Source organism: Ceratosolen solmsi, unplaced genomic scaffold (genome assembly GCF_000503995.2).
Source record: "Ceratosolen solmsi marchali unplaced genomic scaffold, CerSol_1.0 scaffold27, whole genome shotgun sequence".
Taxonomy (NCBI): domain Eukaryota; kingdom Metazoa; phylum Arthropoda; class Insecta; order Hymenoptera; family Agaonidae; genus Ceratosolen; species Ceratosolen solmsi.
In genome coordinates this window covers 4,297,082-4,314,657 of record NW_011948426.1, presented here as the reverse complement: position 1 = coordinate 4,314,657, position 17,576 = coordinate 4,297,082, and the positions used below count along the sequence as shown (strand labels likewise).

The 17,576-nt window shown below is 31.9% G+C and overlaps 4 protein-coding genes across 4 annotated transcripts; 2 read left to right on the top strand and 2 right to left on the bottom strand.

The window, feature by feature from the left end:
* Positions 1-1,979: 1,979 nt before the first annotated feature.
* On the bottom strand, positions 1,980-5,532 carry TRAM (translocating chain-associated membrane protein 1). The gene is made up of 7 exons (XM_011500843.1): positions 5,319-5,532; positions 4,446-4,634; positions 4,261-4,376; positions 3,963-4,175; positions 3,290-3,399; positions 2,907-3,197; positions 1,980-2,823 (listed from the first exon to the last, which is right to left on the bottom strand). The coding sequence occupies exons 1-7, from the start codon at positions 5,448-5,450 to the stop codon at positions 2,723-2,725; spliced, it is 1,152 nt and encodes a 383-aa protein (XP_011499145.1). The 5' UTR covers positions 5,451-5,532; the 3' UTR covers positions 1,980-2,722.
* A 2,468-nt stretch (positions 5,533-8,000) lies between these two features.
* LOC105363212 (ribosomal RNA-processing protein 7 homolog A) lies at positions 8,001-9,134 on the top strand. Its single transcript, XM_011500842.1, has 4 exons — positions 8,001-8,120; positions 8,241-8,588; positions 8,656-8,958; positions 9,032-9,134. Exons 1-4 carry the CDS (start codon positions 8,078-8,080, stop codon positions 9,115-9,117), a joined length of 780 nt encoding a protein of 259 aa, XP_011499144.1. The 5' UTR covers positions 8,001-8,077; the 3' UTR covers positions 9,118-9,134.
* A 60-nt stretch (positions 9,135-9,194) lies between these two features.
* LOC105363211 (uncharacterized protein C7orf26 homolog) lies at positions 9,195-10,673 on the bottom strand. Its single transcript, XM_011500841.1, has 4 exons — positions 10,527-10,673; positions 9,823-10,444; positions 9,425-9,720; positions 9,195-9,342 (listed from the first exon to the last, which is right to left on the bottom strand). The coding sequence occupies exons 1-4, from the start codon at positions 10,603-10,605 to the stop codon at positions 9,254-9,256; spliced, it is 1,086 nt and encodes a 361-aa protein (XP_011499143.1). The 5' UTR covers positions 10,606-10,673; the 3' UTR covers positions 9,195-9,253.
* A 284-nt stretch (positions 10,674-10,957) lies between these two features.
* On the top strand, positions 10,958-16,316 carry Cdc27 (cell division cycle protein 27). The gene is made up of 12 exons (XM_011500840.1): positions 10,958-11,120; positions 11,706-11,781; positions 11,862-12,396; positions 12,680-12,986; positions 13,065-13,253; positions 13,925-14,171; positions 14,291-14,471; positions 14,561-14,786; positions 14,899-15,026; positions 15,099-15,420; positions 15,506-15,653; positions 15,921-16,316. The coding sequence occupies exons 1-12, from the start codon at positions 11,073-11,075 to the stop codon at positions 16,049-16,051; spliced, it is 2,538 nt and encodes an 845-aa protein (XP_011499142.1). The 5' UTR covers positions 10,958-11,072; the 3' UTR covers positions 16,052-16,316.
* The last annotated feature ends 1,260 nt before the right edge of the window (positions 16,317-17,576 follow it).

The window sequence follows — 17,576 nt, the reverse complement described above, 5'->3', positions numbered from 1 at the left end:
CCATGTAATGGATTCCCCCTATATATATATATATATATATATATATATATATATATATATATATATATATTTATTTATTATTATGGTTTATTTAATGTTTTATTTAATCAGCCTATATTACGAAAAAGGGTCTGGGAAATTGAGCGCTATTTTCCATCCAAATTAACGCAATAAATACTGAAACCGAATGCTAAATATAAAAATAAAAAATGAAAACGAAATAAAGTTTCAACTCAGAAAGAACACATTATCAAAGTTTCTATAATTTATATAATTTAGTCCGATTTCTAAACAATATAAATATTTGTACATGATATCTATAATACTTTTGTAATTAAAGAAATATTTGTAGCGGCAATAATTTACAAGCATCTTATTCGATAAACATTTGTACATGTGATGTGTTCGAGCGGTGAACTATATGTGTTAATAGTCGTTTTAACGCTTGGCACTGCGAAATAATTGACATGATCGATTTAATAAAAATTTTTTAATGTTAAGGATTTGATAAATAAATAATATTCTCTTGTTATTATTATCCTCGTGTGTTTTTTGTTAGCTAGGCGGTTCGTTGAATAATATCTTTGAAGAAGATACGTAATAAAAACTCGATAATTCATTCGATAAGCTGAACAGCGTGTTACAACATTACATTAATCTTATTATTTTACAACTATACAGTTCGTCCTAATTTCATATCATTAAAAATTTGAATGTATATAAATATATAAATATTTAAAAAATAGATTTTGTATGTATACAAATTATCAATTCTATTTTTCAAGTATTTTTAAATATATTTATACAAATGTATATATGTTTACGCGCGTGTGCTATATTTTATATATATATATATATATATATATATATATATATATATATACACACGCGCGCGCATATAAATCTCGATTTCATACAAATTTATGCTATTCTTAGGAGGAAATGCTATAATATATGATAATACAACTCTACCAATCAGGAACGAAACTATTGCTTATATAAATAGTAAGGAATATTCATAGCCGCCCATATGTTTAATCATTTCGATGTCAGATATCGCAATAACTTTCTTTCAATCTAATGAATCTGTTTGAAATTATTCAAATGATGATAAACATTAAATTAATTTTAGTAATAACTCGCTTTTCAATAATTTAAAAAGCATGGCAAATCAATTGCTTATAATTTTTTTTTTTTCTAATTCTTTATCGTACTATCCACCATTTGTTCTCAATTTGCAAAGTATTATAATTATGGAAGTTTTATTTGTTTTGTCACTCTTTCGTTAATTCGATTAAATTAGTTTATATATACAGCATACAAATTCAATGTTACATACTCGATTCCTTCTTCGAACATTCTTACAATTATACAAAATTTGAAATAAATAAATAGCTCAATTGTTTCACAACTTCGTGAACTTGAAGAAGACAATTTTTTAATTCCATGCATCTATGAATATATATATATATATATATATATGTGTGTGTGTGTGTGTGTATATAAAATTTGAATTATTCGATCGATAAAACAGTGTCGTGACAAGGATAATATCTCCACCCCCCCCCCCCCCATAAAACGTGCGAAATGTTAAAGCGTTAATTACCAATAAATCAGAGATCGTTATTTGGTTATGAATATGATTTTTTTATACAAACTACTTCCAACAATGTTATTTCCTAATGTAAATTTGTATCAATCAAGGTATAAAAAACAAAACAACTAATTACTTTAATTAGAAATCATTATTATTTAAAAAAAAAAAAAAAAAAAAAAAAAAAAAAAAAAAAAATCAGAGAATTTCGACTCAACAAATAATTTATATGTACACAATTAAATTAAAATATTAACATTATGTTACATATCACAAGATGGGAATAATTTTACTAATTCGTTTCAAACAAATTTTTTGCTTTTATATTGTTCCGAGTTTGACAGAAAAACAATTTTTTAACTCATTGAAAGAATAATATTTAGAATAGAATACTAATATGTATTATTTATGTTCGAGTATAGTATTAGAAAGTAATCAGGTATTTTGTACAGTCTTATCATTTTCTTCTGCCATGTTTAACTTAATTCGTTAACGATACAAAAGTTTTCGAAGACATTTACATTTTGATATTTCAAATAATTTTCAAATCAAACATATTTATTTTTACTTTATTCTCATTTCATTCAATTGATTATTTGCTTATGCTATAAAAGTCTTGCTATGAAGTCGTCATAATGACATTAAGCCTCCATTATAAAGATCAATTATAAAAATCTAACATTGCAATTGATAAATTATTTTACGAATGACAATAATTTATAAGTATAATATTTTTAAGTACTTATAAGATAACACTTCATAAGTACTCGTAAAAATAGCCTCAAATGACATAAAGATAAATATATTGTATATTATTATTGTGTTTCCAGATTATTGGGCAAGGACTACGAATTTCGCTTATTAAATTTACAATGATTTCAGCCCGATTTGATTTAATTGTACAACTTAAGGCATTCTCTTTTCAAAAGAATTGTACGAACGAGCTAGTCTGACAACATAATTAGATTCAATGCAAATCTTAGTATATAAAATATCATTAAACTGCAACGACCGATAGAAACTAGAAAAAATTCATCATCTCGTAGAACCTTGGTAAGTCTTTTTTATTCTGTCTTCATTTTCGTTTTTGTGAAGAGTCACATACTTGGAACGTGGAGCAGAAACGCGCTATTTTACTTTCGTCGACGACCTAGATCTAAGATTTTTCCTAATATTTTGATCTGCATCGTGCTGTTCATCATCCTCGGATCCACCAGACTTTTTGCTCGCTATTTGAGTAATAAGAACAGTCGTTATATTAAGAAACAAGCTATTATGTATGTTTTAAGTTAAAATTTAAGAACACGCTTACTTTCTTTCTTTTTTTGCTTTTGCTTCAATACTTTTACTTTTGATACAACAAATACTTCGTTTTCACGAGCACGTTTCTTTTGATATTGCAAGAAAACGTAAAGCATGTAGAATTGCAGGACCAAGACTGCTGCCAGAGCGGAATATCTAACTGCTGGAATATTGAAGTTACCCTCGGCACAATTCAGTGTGCTATCGATTTGATTTAGACCGTAGACGAAAACGAGAGCAGAGATAAGTACAGTGAGAATTCGAGCAATGACGAACATTGAATTGGCTACGTAAAAGGATGCTGAAAATTAGGATAGAAATGTTTGAGTCGAAAAATTTTTCATGAAATTATTTGCCCTTAAATCATTATCGATTAAATGTATAACTTCCTACCTTTAGATGCCTTTTCCTTTTGATCAACAAAGTGAATCAATCTTGCGCTATGTAACAAGCCCTCTCCAACGTGATGGAGTATTAATAGAATAATACCAACATGTTGATAGCTAAAAATTTGTAATACACATTTTTAATAAATAATAGATGATATATATATATATATATAGAAACATGTATAGTTTTTTGTTTGTTTGTTCGTTTTTCTTTTTTGTTTGTAGCGATAAATTTTAATATTACTATTTTTAATGTTGGTTTAATGCAACACCAAATAATAAATAGAGACTAGTAAGAATATTATTGCTTTAAAATTATCCAATACAATATAATAAATAGGGCATATCATCCATATGAGTATAATGGTGTCGGTATGCTTCGCCATCCGTATGGTCTGATTTTCTCGCAAGATGCCAATAATATTTTGATTGAAATGATTCTAAGGCATGGCTATCAGAATTCTTTACTGCCTTTTTAAGAAAAGACTGAAATTTTATTCAATATTTATACGAAGAGTATCGCTTATGGTTACATTATAAAATAAAACTGCAATTGCAAAAATTTTCAAGCAATAAATTAATACATTTTTTTCATCGACTTATTTCAGACGTTAAATTTCTTTTCTCGTACAATGTTTGCGTACTCCGAAAGAACTTAAACTCCGAAAGTAACTTACTTTAAAATATAAGCACCAAGTGTATATATTACACCGACAGTGGCTTGAAAAACTCTATTAGGAATTTCCTCTTTCTTCGCTCTTTGGAAGTAGAGTTCTGGATAGCAATGAAACCAGTAGGCTAGTTGGCCAATAAAGAATAATTTCAATGAAAATGACATGGGTGCGGGATAGTCCATCCATAATGCAGGTACGTTAAAGACAAAATGTTCTCTAAAATAAAAGCGCATCACCATGAGCGAATGAATAGATGAATAATTAAATCATAAATGTATCGATTGTATGGTTGAGAAGTTACCTTATTACGATGTCCATACCCCAAATAACAGAGAGAGCATAAAATACGACGAGCTGGCTGGATTCGTTAAATTTAGAAAGTTTGCTTTTGCTCAAACGAAGACGTTTTGAGATTTTCTATAAAATGAATATCTATAAGATTAATTTGTAATTACAGCTTAACAGTTACCGCACAGGAATACTAACATCGAAAATATATTCTTGAATGACGGCATGCATAATAATTGTAATGAGAAAGTAGAAGAAAATTGCACAAGGATCCTTCCATCCTGTGGTGTACTTGGTGGGCTGTGGCGGTAGCGTACCGTCGATTGAAATCAAAGAGGAGACATTGTGATGAATAGCGATGAAGGTATAAGCCCACGGAGATGTCACCTATGAATTAGAAAGAAAATTAAATGAAAGAAAATTTTCACAAAATGTTTCAATTAATCGCTAATTACTGACTTTGGCAATCACACTTTCAACCCAAATTGGAAATTTGCCCTAATCTTACGATTTAAAATAGATTCCGATTATAACATATGGAAGCAACCTGGGATTGCATTACCCACCCCTTTCAATGCGCCACCGTTCAAGAAAGGCTTGATTCGATTATTAATTCGCAGCATCTAAATGGTCTTATTTACAAAATAAAACGTTTATGATTAACGAACAACGCTGCAATTACATTAAATACAAAATGCCGAAATACAAAATCCACAGGGAATGGATCGTTTGACGATATCGCTTATATCGCTTAGTTCTCTCTCTCTCTCTCTCTCTCTCTCTCTCTCTCTATTTCTCCTGTTTCACACACACACACACACACACACACACTTTCTCTCTCTCTCTCACACACACACACACACACACAAACACACTTTCTCTCGATCAGACACACTAAATTCTTAATATTAAATCGAATGCAAAAATTAAGAAAACAAAAAAAAAAAGAACAAACACAAAAAACAAAAATTACAATGACTACAGCAACAATAATAGTAACAGTAACATACAATCAGGGTTACAGATGCGGATGACTTTAAAAATGGTAATATTATAAAGGTTGAGACGTACCTGCACCATCAGTCCGAGGACGAAGACCATCGCCACGCACGAGACAATATCAGCATGATTTTGAATAACGAACTCATGGCTCAGCATCGGCGGATTTTTATTCGAACTTTTCCTCCCCTTAATCGCGACCATCTTAGCGAATAATCGGAATAATCCTCTCGGTAACACGTCCTAACGGTAACAAGGCCACAAGACCGGAGGCCACCCTCGAGTGCGAGTGCGAGTGCGAGTGCGAGTGTAAGTGCGAGTGCGAGTGAGGCCGAGCGTAACCGGGTCCGGGTACCTACACGCCAACTGCACTGCCAGCACCACGTAATGCAAAAGCTAAACTAAAAGCTCCCAACGGCCAAGTCCACCTCCTAGCAACTCCAACTCGAAAATCCTACCGCCAACTCCACCGCCACACCGCTACGGCGTACTTAAGCTAACGAGCGAGACGGCTGCTGCCCTGTCCCGGATCTCCTCTCTCCTTCTCCAACCGACCGCTATACACTACACTACACTACCCGAGATATTGGACTTTAAGGTGCCACGCCACCAGCAGCCACGCGGAACCTTATAAAGGGGACGCTGCTACGCTCGGCAACTCTCGAATGTCAAATCCGCGTCTCCTCCTCTCGCTCGATATGCGGGTGCCCTGACCGGCGCGTGACCGTGCCGGTGACGGTAAGGTTCGCGACCGTAAACGCGACTCCTCGAGGCATTAGATGGCTGTTGGCCGTCCCTATCGTGACCTGACGGCTAGCCACCGTCATCGGGTGCTCGAGCCTACATGCCGTTATGGAGGAGAGCCGCGCAACCAACCCCTCCTCTCGACCATCAACCAAGTCGCCAAATCTCGCACCTAACAACGACGTGTAACAGCTTGAAAATCATTACCGTACTACTTACCGTATACCGGCTTACCGGGCTGCCTTTCAAAATTTCAAATTCTACCTCGACGCTCCGCGCCCCCGCCGACCCGTTTGAATTCAACGACTCCCTGCTCCGTCCTCCCCACCGGCCATCCCCAAGTCCCGTTCATCGTCTCTCCTAAACTCTGGCTAAGGAGCTAAGGTATGCGCCAAGGTAAAGAGGACGTAAATGCAATCGCCCGTTGCGGCTGTTCCGGTCCCCTGCCTCACCCGTCGTCCATGGAATGGAAAATTACCCGAGCCGGACGGACGTTAGTTAGAGCGGCTGCGTTGCTGCTCTTATGATGAACTTTTGAAATTCGACGAGGCTCGTTTGTCGATTGGGAAGGGGTGGGGTGTGGGCCACTATTCGTTTCTTACACATTCTACTTGTCCTTATAAATATTTACGCGAACGTTTAATAAGCAGGTGTGCCTTAAATAATGCTGCCAGTATAAGAGTTTGTAAAATATCGAAAATATCGAATGAAACGTATAATAAATACTACGGGCTATTTATTGTTACAGTTCAAATTCAATGTTCAAACGAATTACATTTCTTTGAAAGCAATCTCGTCGTTTATAATAGATTTCATTGGTAAAAACGTAGAGACTTGAGAGGTGTTAATTTTGCGCTGTTTCGATAATTAAATATTTTCGGTTAAGTATAATCGACGTAACTACTCCTCTTTCCTCTATAGCATTGAGATTTTTAGCACGGCATTTTCTTCCAATATCACAAGGAATCGAAATCTATTGGCAAAATCGAGTGTTTAGTTCCTCAGTATCTTATATATTACGTGCTTATGTAATATCCTAATATAACTAAAATATAACAAAACTGAATCGATTGGTGGAACGTTGGAATATCGATATGGGGGACAGATGCCTTTATTCTTTAATTTTACATTCACAGCTATTAAACATTTATCTTTAAATTGTAATGAAGAAAATAGTATTATTATATGAATCTTCAATCTATTATTATATGTGATAATCTTGTGAATGGCAAAGTCACACAAAATGAAAAATTTTGGCAATATTTTGTAAAATGGATAATCATGGACTTTGGCTATATAAAAGACGATTTTTATAACGATTAATGCTTACTCTTGTGCATTGGGATCGCGTTTTCGACGACGTACGAATAATTAATGATCTTCAAAAACCCTTCATCCCACCCTTTAAAGTACGATGTTCGCCTGCTAATCTATAAAAGATCATGGCAAAGACTTTAAGAGCTATTATTTAGAAATCTCCGATTTAATTTTTATCGTAATTCTAGCAGTTTTAATAGAACCATTAATGAACAATCAATGAATTCCTGAATTAAGGGAGATAATAGGCCATTTATTGTTTGTGTCGGATCTCGCGACGAAAAACTACTCAATAAGCCCTGCAAATGTCTAAATAATTTATCATTTGTAAGCAAATGATGCTACGTAATAAGTAATGAAAAAACAAATTAGAGAAAAATTTTTTATAAAAACCTGGTCTTGGATGGTAATAATACGAAATTATCGTGGCGCCTTTTAATGTAAGTAAGCTATTCTTTTCCAAAAATTTGAAACGCATAGTGTTGCTATAAAATTTTGAAACTTAAATTTGCAGTTTTTAAAAAAACTTATCGTGGATAATTTAAGGATCCAGGTTGATTATAAAACTATTGCCTAAACGAATCAATACATCTATGGCTAATAAAGCCCCACCGTGCTGGTATTCAAACCAGTCATCGTGTAAGAGAGAGAGAGAGAGAGAGAGAGAGAGAGAGAGAGAGAGAGAGAGAAAGTCAACCCAGCACGCACGTTGATAAACATTACAATAGTAAAACCTGTGATATAGGTCAATTAAAGATATTGATAGAGTCATGAAAATGAACGTGGATAAGAAGAAAATCGGAAATTTTAACAGTAATACACATTTATAATATTTTATTTGAAAATCTACATTTATTTTATGACACTGACCCTTCTATACTATTTGAGGTTAATCGCTGTCTGTTTAAAATTAATTAATATTGCAAATTGTAGCTATATGGATTCGATTTGACGCAACGAATTCGGATAGGCATCAATTATTTATCAAAGAGCATTCGGTGAAAAAACAAGAGCCAGAATATCCAAGGGGGCAGACGCTTTTTGTATTAAACATACCACCTTATGCGGACGTCGACTCCATAAAAAATGCATTTACAGAATCATGTGGCCCGATTAAATCTGTAACTTTTGTTAAGAATGCAAATAATGTAGACTTAGGATTTAAGAATGGATATATAGTATTTGCAAGAGAATTGGGACTCCAAAAAGCCCTGTCTCTTAACGAAAGGCATACATTAACATTAAATACAAGCAGTACACCAATATTAACAGGAATTGCAAGTAAAGTAATTTTCATAAAAATCTAATCTTGATCGTATATATAGTAATATTAAATTATTCTTTATAGAATGGTGTAAGAATTATAATGAGTCCATAATGGGTGAAAGTGAAATTAAGAAATTAATTGACAATTATATGAACGAGTATGATAAAAAGGTAGAAAAAGACCTGAGAGACGAGAAAATGATTCAAGAGACAGTGGATAACGATGGCTGGACTACTATTACGGGCAAAAAGAAAAGAGGTCAATATGCACCGGCTCGAAAAGAATCCACGATACAAAAAGTCCAATATAAAGAGGAAGAAAAGAAGCACAAGAAGCAATTATTAAACTTTTATACTTTCCAGATTAGGGAGGCAAAGAAGCAAAGTACGTATTATGTATAATAATATATATAGATAATGGAGAAAACAGTTATAATTGCTTAATTTATTTCTTTCAGATTTGGCAGAATTGCGCAAGAAATTTGAACTTGATAAGAAAAAATTAGAGCAAATAAAGACAGTACGAAAATTTAAACCATTTTAAATGTTTATAAAAATAAGATACTGTATTATTTGGTCAATTATCGAAAATTTATATCTTTAAATTTTTTTTTTTTTCTTTTATAAATGATAATTTGTTTTTGTACAGTAATATTTACCAATTGTAAATAAATTTATTTTTAAGCAGCTTTTGATGCGTATGTCTGTAATGTCCATTCAATCAAGAAATGTTGATAAGATAATGGTTGGAGAAGAGCGAGTAGTTCCTCTATAATATAATATAATTTATCACTAAATTTGTAAGATAAATAAATTTGAAAGAAAAGATAAAATCAATATAAGATACGTACGTTTATTTCCATATATACAATTAGCAGACATTGCTGCGCTGACCGCTTGGGCAAGTCTCTCCATAGCAAGATCCCTCGACGAATTATCTAATTCGTTATTATTGTGTAAAATTGCGGTGAGGGCACGGGTCATGGCTGCTAGGTGTTGGGCAGAAATTGCATGCTTATTACTCCCGCTACTTTTTAGCCGTAAAACCGAGTCCATTAACAACTGTTGTATTTTAGAGTAACACTTTTGCTGTTCTTCCTGATCTGCGGTCTCTGTCGACGCTCGTAACGGGCTTAAAATAGACCACCTGCGAGAAAATATGAATAAATAAAAAATGATCAATTTTGAAATTATTATGGAAGGGAATGGAGAATTTTTGCAAAATAATGCATTAAGGGAAAAAGCAAACCTAAAAAGTCCTGCTATCGGTGTGATTGGAGTCATGGGTATGCCTCCAGTAGGTAGGGCAGGATTATCCATTAAGGATGTCAATAATAAACTTGGATTATCATTAATCCAATTACCAATTAGTTTTAATAATTCTATTGGAGGATTTTTATCTTTGTACACCTCGCCAATTGCCGTTAATAAATTAGCTGTGAAATGTGGTACAAGATTTGGAAGTTGCTTGAGTCTATCGATTGAGTTAGGAATCAGAACGAAATAGTCGTTTAATATATGCCTTGCTAGGCCAACGCTTTGTAAGGACGTTGAACCTAATTGTTGCATCCAAATACCAGCGGCATTTAAAACGGCCTTATTCTGAGTTGCTATGGATAAGGAGACTAAATTCCCTAAAATCTTATGCCTCTGTGTCTCGGCTGGATAGAGCGATAAGAATACTGCATTTCTCACAGCAACGCTTCCGCCAGGACTTTCAAAAAAATCACTGAGAATTTCAATTAACTGTAATTCCTGAATAGCAACCGGGACATTACGATTTTTCCGTCTCTCTATTTCTCCGAAAACAAATTCTGACATCAAATCCATTTGTAAATCCATTTGCTTCCCGGATCTTCCGCATAACATTTCTAAAAATTACAATACTAGTTATGCTTATTATAAAGTTGAATGTAATACAAATAAAACTTTATGCTAATAAAATGAGCAAACCTATTCGACATAGCGCTTCCCTAGCACAAAACGGAAATTCCAACTTTCTTAATGACTGTTTTATTTCATTTGCAGCCATCTAATAATTTTTATTATTAATAAAATTAAATACGTTTTTGTGCAAAAACGAAATCAAAACAAACTTTCTCTCTCATAACTCTTAAGTGAGGCGTAAGTCTGCAGTTGTTACCCTTGAGGAGATATTTCAAGTTACATATTTGCTCAAGCACCTGCCAAACGGATTTTTCCCTCAGCAACAAATGATATTTATTTATCGTCAAATATTCTTATTTCCTATGATAATTTCGATTAAATAACGCTGGTATTTAGCAAGAATCGATTGAGCAAGTTGTTGGGTCGAGAAAGAATTTACGGCGCAATGTTGTGCGCACTGTCACGCAAAGTTAGTCATTCACTTTAAAAGAGACGGAGGAGAGCAAAGATGGATTCTTGAGAAACTTTTACGATAAAAACGGCAGTTATCAAAGTCCGAAATTCGAAGCTTTCGAGCATCGCGGAGGTCCTTCTGAATTATTTCGTCAACGTATGCGACCTTGCGAGCGGCTAAAGATGATCGTGCAGGAGCCAGTGCAGGTAAATAGCCGATATTTTTTAGCCAATAAGTTCGAGTGTGTGACGTACACGAGAGCAAGAGCTCCACAGCCTCTCCTTGATGCATCTTCTCGCGAATATATTGACATCTCGCCGATATTAATTGCTACGAAAGTCGATACTTGACTTTCTCTCTATTTCTATATCATAATGTTCACTAAATTTGCTTTCGGCCCTTTCATTAAAAAATTTTTTCCCCTGCCAAATGACTAGGTATTGAGATTATAAAAAAATCTTTTCGTGCTATGATAATCACAGAAAATATTCCGATCTCGACGATAATTTCACGACTTATTGCATTCGGTTTTTGGCCGTACATTTATATACCATTTACAAAGGCTGTGATTTTATTTTAACGAAAGCCGGCGTTAAATGAGCCCAGTAAAAGGCTTTTAAACGTCATTAGGGATAGTTAATCGTATTTTGTGCTGGTGTTTCTTGAAGCACTGAAACCATTTGACTTGGCGTTATTTATACGAGAATAAAAACAAATGCGTCATACGTCGATTGCGTATATTAAGTAAAACACATGAGCAAACATTAAATGAATAATAAATTTACTTTTAGGCAGCTATATGGCACTGCTTAAATCATTATGCTTACCCAGATGCGATATTCCTCGCTGAACGATTATTTGCTGAAGGCAAGTTGAGCATTTTTTATAGATATTAATTAATAATAAAGCAATGGACAATTTATCATATTGTTTACTACAATTTTCAGTGGACAATGAAGAAACGTTATTTCTACTTTCTACTTGCTATTATCGCTCCGGTCGCATCAGACAAGCAGAGGCATTACTTTCAAAGCGATCGTTAAATTCTCCACAGTGTAGATTTCTTTTGGCAAAGTGTTGTTACGATTTAGAAAAATATGCAGAAGCGGAAGCAGCTATAGTGGGTGGCTATTATAAGCAATTAAAGAATTTTGAAGAAATTGTCAATCAATTTGGGGATCAAGCTTGTTTCTCCCTTCAAATAATAGCCAAAATATATTATCAAATGACACGGACGGTTAAAGGAAACGATGCTCACAAGCTGGCTTTAAAGCTAAATCCTTTTTTATGGCATTCTTTCGAAGAATTGTGTAATACGGGTGAAAAAATTGATGCAAATAAAATATTTCAATTGGATAAATTAGATAGCTTATCTACGTGTATTGGCAGTACACCAATTTCTTATTGTGTGCAAGATTCAGATCTCATTGGATCTAATAACAATGCCCCAAATACTCCAGCACCTAATAATTGCAATAACATGTAAGTTAAATATTATAATATATACCATTAGCAAGTAAAATTAACCTATCTCTCCTAAAAGGAATTCAAAATGTTATTTATGCTATTTATCATTTAGTGCTATTTAATATATTGAAAGAGAATTATTGGCTAATTCAAACGTCCATTACATCATTTTAGAAATTTAATCTAATTTTCATAATCATGAATTATTAAATATTAAATATTAAATAATATTAAATAATATTTGTTGTTTATTCAAATTTTGGAAATGCATAAATAATAATGTTAAATATTGTTCAAGGACCCCTATGCAAGGAACGAATGGTTTAACTTCTAATATCAGACTTCATTCGTCAATTGAAGAAAGTCCACAAAATTTATCAAGCCATTTTAATACTTGTTCGACCATGTCCCCTCGTGGAAAACTACCTCGTTATCGAAGTTTGTTTAGTAATTCAATGAGTCCTTTGACACCAAGTTTTGGAATCTTACCTTTAGACATAAATACTCCCGAACCTCCTATTTTAGCCGTACATCCAACACTTACGGAAGCAAATGATCAAAAAAGCTTAGCTAAGCGAGTTAGCAGTATAAATGCCCATGTTGGGGTAAGGTTACATATCTTTCTTTCAAATATGAAGTAATTAATTCTCGTGCACTTATTTACGAATTATGTTTATTTACAGCAATTATTGTCAAGGAAAGAAACTCCGTTACAACAGGGCAAATTAGTATTTTCACAGTCCGGTAATACAAGTAATACGGCAAATATTGTTACAGTTACTCCAGCGACACCTGTACCTCCTCAGCCAACGCTTCAAGGTCCTAATGTAAGGAGATCATCGAGACTTTTTAGTCACAGTTACTCAGTAAAAGTAAGTAATAAAACTTAATTTTTTTTTTATTAATTGATTTCTATTAGAAATTATTCTTAATTTCTATTAGAATGCCTCAAAGGTTATTTCCACTAAAATACTTTGTTACTAATATTTGTTAAATATAAATTGGTGATATAACCATTTTAATTCATACAATATTATTATTAAATATAAATTGTAGAGATATAAATAGTCATAATTGTGTTTTGAAGCAGCTGTAGATAATATTAGGGTAATATATATATATATATATATATATATATATATATATATATATATAATGAGCATGTCAATATAATTTATTGTTTTATAAATCCATTATAATATAAAAAGTAATTAAATGTATAAAGTTTTAATCTATGATTTGACACGATAAACAATGGCTACTTTATCATATGAACATCCTCAATAGAAAAATATGTTAAATATATTTTTTTTATAAACTTTTTATTTTACTCTATAATTTGTGTATTAATTATGATATAAAAATTATGATGATAGATTTTGCAATAGATTTCGCTATAATTTTATAAATTTTTAATTAATTATTACGTTTATTATTATTATTTAAATGTAACATTTCGTTCAAGGTATATCATATAGATTTCTATATGATTGTTAAAGACTCGTGTTAAAAACCTAAAATTAATCTTCTTTCTTTCTTTTAGGAAAATAATAAATCTCCGAATCGAAATAAATTTACAACTCCAAAATCACCATCTCGTAAAACCAAAACAAGACTGTCAAAAAGTAATCTTAGTAAATCTAGTTTCAATGATTTGAATGAAAAAAATAGAAGCGAAAAGGAAAAAAGCGAAACAATTACTTCAGAGAAAATTGTAGCAAATACCAATGTTTTAAATCAAAGTAATACAATGTATGCGAGTCCGATAACAATTCAAAAGCACTCTGCAGGTATTATTTAATTAAAATTAATTTAATTGCCGATTAAAGACGAAAAAAAAATTTCCAATTCAAGAATATACAAAGGGTTAAGTGTAGAAAGTATTTTTTCTTTTTCTTTTTTAATGTAGAAGGTTTGATGTCCTTGCTAAGGCAGCTCGGTATGGCATATCAAAATTTATGTCAGTTTAATTGTATCGAAGCAGTTGAAACATTGACCATTTTGCCAGGACATCATTACAATACTGGATGGATATTATCAATGCTAGCGAAAGCACATTTTGAAATGATCGATTATAAAAAAGCAGCAAGGTAAAATTTTGTCGTAAATTTACGTAGTAGAAATAATAAGATGATAAGATATAATTACATATTACAATTGAAATATTATATTATTACAGTTATTTCGCACAAGTAAGGACATTAGAGCCTCATCGAACAGAGTTAATGGAAATTTATAGTACTGTATTGTGGCATTTACACGCAGAAGTACAACTTTCGACTTTAGCTCAAGATCTTGTAGCTGAAAATCGAAATTCCCCAGCTGCGTGGTGTGCAACTGGTAATTTGTTTTCTGCTCAAACCGAACACGAGACTGCTATTAAATTCTTTCAAAGGGCTATTCAAGTGAGTTTGCCTTTTCAAAATTTTTATATAGATCTTTATCACAGATTGCTAAACACAATTTATAAAACGAAAAATAAATATGTTGTCAATCATTTTTATACATTTTAATTAGGTGAATCCTAGTTTTCCATATGCATATACGCTTCTTGGTCATGAATATGTAATTACCGAAGAATTGGACAAAGCTATTACAGCTTTTAGAAATGCTATTAGACTTGATCCTAGACATTATAATGCCTGGTATGTTCTTAATGCTAAACGAATAAGATTCATTGGGATAATTTTTTTTTACAATAGTTATTGCTTTTATAGGTTTGGGCTAGGCACTATTTTTTCAAAACAAGAGCAGTATAGTTTAGCAGAATTACATTTTAAAAGGGCATTACAAATAAATCCTCATAATTCCGCGATAATGTGCCACATAGGCGTTGTTCAACATGCCTTAAAAAAAGTTGATCAAGCTCTAAAGACATTAAACAAGGCAATCGAAGATGATCCTGACAATACGTTGTGCAAGTTTCATCGTGCGAGTATTAATTTCTCTATTGGTAGAAATACAGAAGCTCTCAATGAGTTTGAAGAACTGAAAAATATTGTACCCAAAGAGCCACTAGTCTATTATTCTATAGGAAAAGTAAGATGCACAGTTTGTAAAAATTCTAACCTAATATACATACACTTATTTTATCAAATCAATGTAATAAGATTTGTTCTTATAGATTCATAAAAAATTAGGAAATACCCACCTTGCATTGATGTACTTTAGTTGGGCGACAGATTTGGATCCTAAAGGTGTTAATAGTCAAATCAAGGAAGCTATTCTCAGCCCTGGACAAGGCGAAGATGAATCTCTTGTAACACAATCAGGTAAATATCAATCATTTATTCTGCAATTTGTTTAAATTTTACTTAATCCTCATAGCTCATAATATTTTCTCAAATGCAATGAGCGAAGGGAATATTAAATTATTAAAAAATTACTGATACTTTCTAATTTTAAAGAATTTTCTTTCTTTTTTTTGTTTTTTTTTTTTACATACAAAAATCTTCAATAATATCTTAAATACGAAACATCTATTGGCATTTATGTCTTTTAAACAAAATGCTCACTATAATAAATATCTTAAATGACAGATGAGCCAACGCACAATAGTTCAACAGAGCAAGAAGGGGAGGCAAGTGGCGAAGCAAGTGCCGAAGGCAGTGGTATTGCTGGCAATATGACAGTCGACGCTCACGCGGATGATAGCGATGACAGTTTATGAAGCTTCGAACTGTTCAAAACTCTAAAACTGTTGAGTGATACTATCATATGCGCCATTTTAATTTGTGATGACCCGCCGTACTAGAGTGTGTGAAACGACAATGAAACAAAATTTGGACTTATTAAATAGAAATTATTAGTATGTTAATTGAATATTGGACGGCAATTCTACGCGCTTAGTAGAGATATTAAATTACCGTACCATGCCTTGTTCAATTGAAATTAGTGGCACGGAATTAACATCCGATTAAATAACTTTATTATTATTTTTTTTTTTTTGTTTTTTTTTGTTTTTGTTTTTTTTTTGTCATTAATTTACTCGTTTCCGCGACCAGCGTTAGGAAAAGAAAATCCTAACGTTTAAAAAGCAAAAAGGAAAAATACAAAAAAATAGTTGAGTAGTAAGGATTTTAATTAAGTGGTTGAGTAATGCAGAGTCTTGTGTAAATGTAAATTATTATTATTATTATTAATTATTATTATTAATTATTATTATTATTATTATTATTATTATTATTATTATTATTGCTAATCTAGATTAGTTTATATTGAATATGTGTTATACTCGATAAATAATTGCAAGTTGCATGGCAAATCTCGTTTAAGAGACTAGCCGATAAAGACGATAAAATAATTTTCCTCTAAAAAATTTGCAAAATCGACGAAATTTAGTAGACTATGCTAAATGGTGAGGGGATTCATGGAAATGAAAAACATTATCCACAATTTCAGAACAAGAAATGAAAAGGTAATTGTGGAGAAAAAAAAGTGGAACCAGAATATTTAGTTCCTTTCAAAATCAACTGTTATACGCTTTTTGTAGAATGTACATTTAAACAATTTGCATAGACTCCTCGTACATACGTGAATTCTAGAAATGTAGCTTTGTCATGTTTCACAAATACAAACCGGTTATATCTATATTTTTTAAACTATTTTTAAAACTTGTTGAAAATATTTTCAACAAAATAATAACAATATCTGTTTATTATAATTACTTTTTTTTTTTTTTTTGTTTGTTTGATAACCACATATACAAGCATAAAGTTTCAATTCTTTATTAAAATCAAGTTATATTTAATTAAGTTCACGCGTTTTCAGCTTAATAATAAATTCAAATAATTGATTTTTCTTGTAATATCTTCATATTATAAAACATTTATTTAATCGATTGCAATTCTACAAGCTATAAAATGTAATTTTTATAATGCATATAGAATAGATTTTATTAAACTGCATTGATTAGAAGCTTCCAGTACATTTACCATTAATTTAATGGAAAACGCGTGACAAAATATTATTGTATAAAAATGGATTTTTTTTTTTCAAGTTTTTAATGGAGTTCTGCTTATAAATCGTTGGATTAAAAGAAAAGATAAAAAAAAAAAAAATAACAAATAGGTCTTGCTGGGATTACAAAGCTGTGCAATGAGTCTTGAAAAAAATTAAATAGTAATGTAGCGAAGGATCAAAATAATGCTTACTTATTTTATACGTACGGCATTACTGTTTTTGAAAAAAAGAAA

What these genes read in the sequence shown, in the direction of transcription:
- TRAM (XM_011500843.1), bottom strand. Translation starts at nt 5,450, where the DNA reads ATGGTCGCGATTAAGGGGAGGAAAAGTTCGAATAAAAATCCGCCGATG. An exon ending in GGTATGGACATCGTAATAAG is followed by an intron (nt 4,176 to 4,260) that starts GTAACTTCTCAA and finishes CTTTTATTTTAG; the next exon opens with AGAACATTTTGTCTTTAACG. An exon ending in AAAGGAAAAGGCATCTAAAG is followed by an intron (nt 3,198 to 3,289) that starts GTAGGAAGTTAT and finishes CCTAATTTTCAG; the next exon opens with CATCCTTTTACGTAGCCAAT.
- LOC105363212 (XM_011500842.1), top strand. Translation starts at nt 8,078, where the DNA reads ATGAAAATGAACGTGGATAAGAAGAAAATCGGAAATTTTAACA. An exon ending in GAAAATCGGAAATTTTAACA is followed by an intron (nt 8,121 to 8,240) that starts GTAATACACATT and finishes TGCAAATTGTAG; the next exon opens with CTATATGGATTCGATTTGAC. An exon ending in AATATTAACAGGAATTGCAA is followed by an intron (nt 8,589 to 8,655) that starts GTAAAGTAATTT and finishes TATTCTTTATAG; the next exon opens with AATGGTGTAAGAATTATAAT.
- LOC105363211 (XM_011500841.1), bottom strand. Translation starts at nt 10,605, where the DNA reads ATGGCTGCAAATGAAATAAAACAGTCATTAAGAAAGTTGGAATTTCCG. An exon ending in GGAAGCGCTATGTCGAATAG is followed by an intron (nt 10,445 to 10,526) that starts GTTTGCTCATTT and finishes TGTAATTTTTAG; the next exon opens with AAATGTTATGCGGAAGATCC. An exon ending in TTGTATATATGGAAATAAAC is followed by an intron (nt 9,343 to 9,424) that starts GTACGTATCTTA and finishes ATTATATTATAG; the next exon opens with AGGAACTACTCGCTCTTCTC.
- Cdc27 (XM_011500840.1), top strand. Translation starts at nt 11,073, where the DNA reads ATGCGACCTTGCGAGCGGCTAAAGATGATCGTGCAGGAGCCAGTGCAG. An exon ending in TGAACGATTATTTGCTGAAG is followed by an intron (nt 11,782 to 11,861) that starts GCAAGTTGAGCA and finishes TACAATTTTCAG; the next exon opens with TGGACAATGAAGAAACGTTA. An exon ending in GTATAAATGCCCATGTTGGG is followed by an intron (nt 12,987 to 13,064) that starts GTAAGGTTACAT and finishes GTTTATTTACAG; the next exon opens with CAATTATTGTCAAGGAAAGA.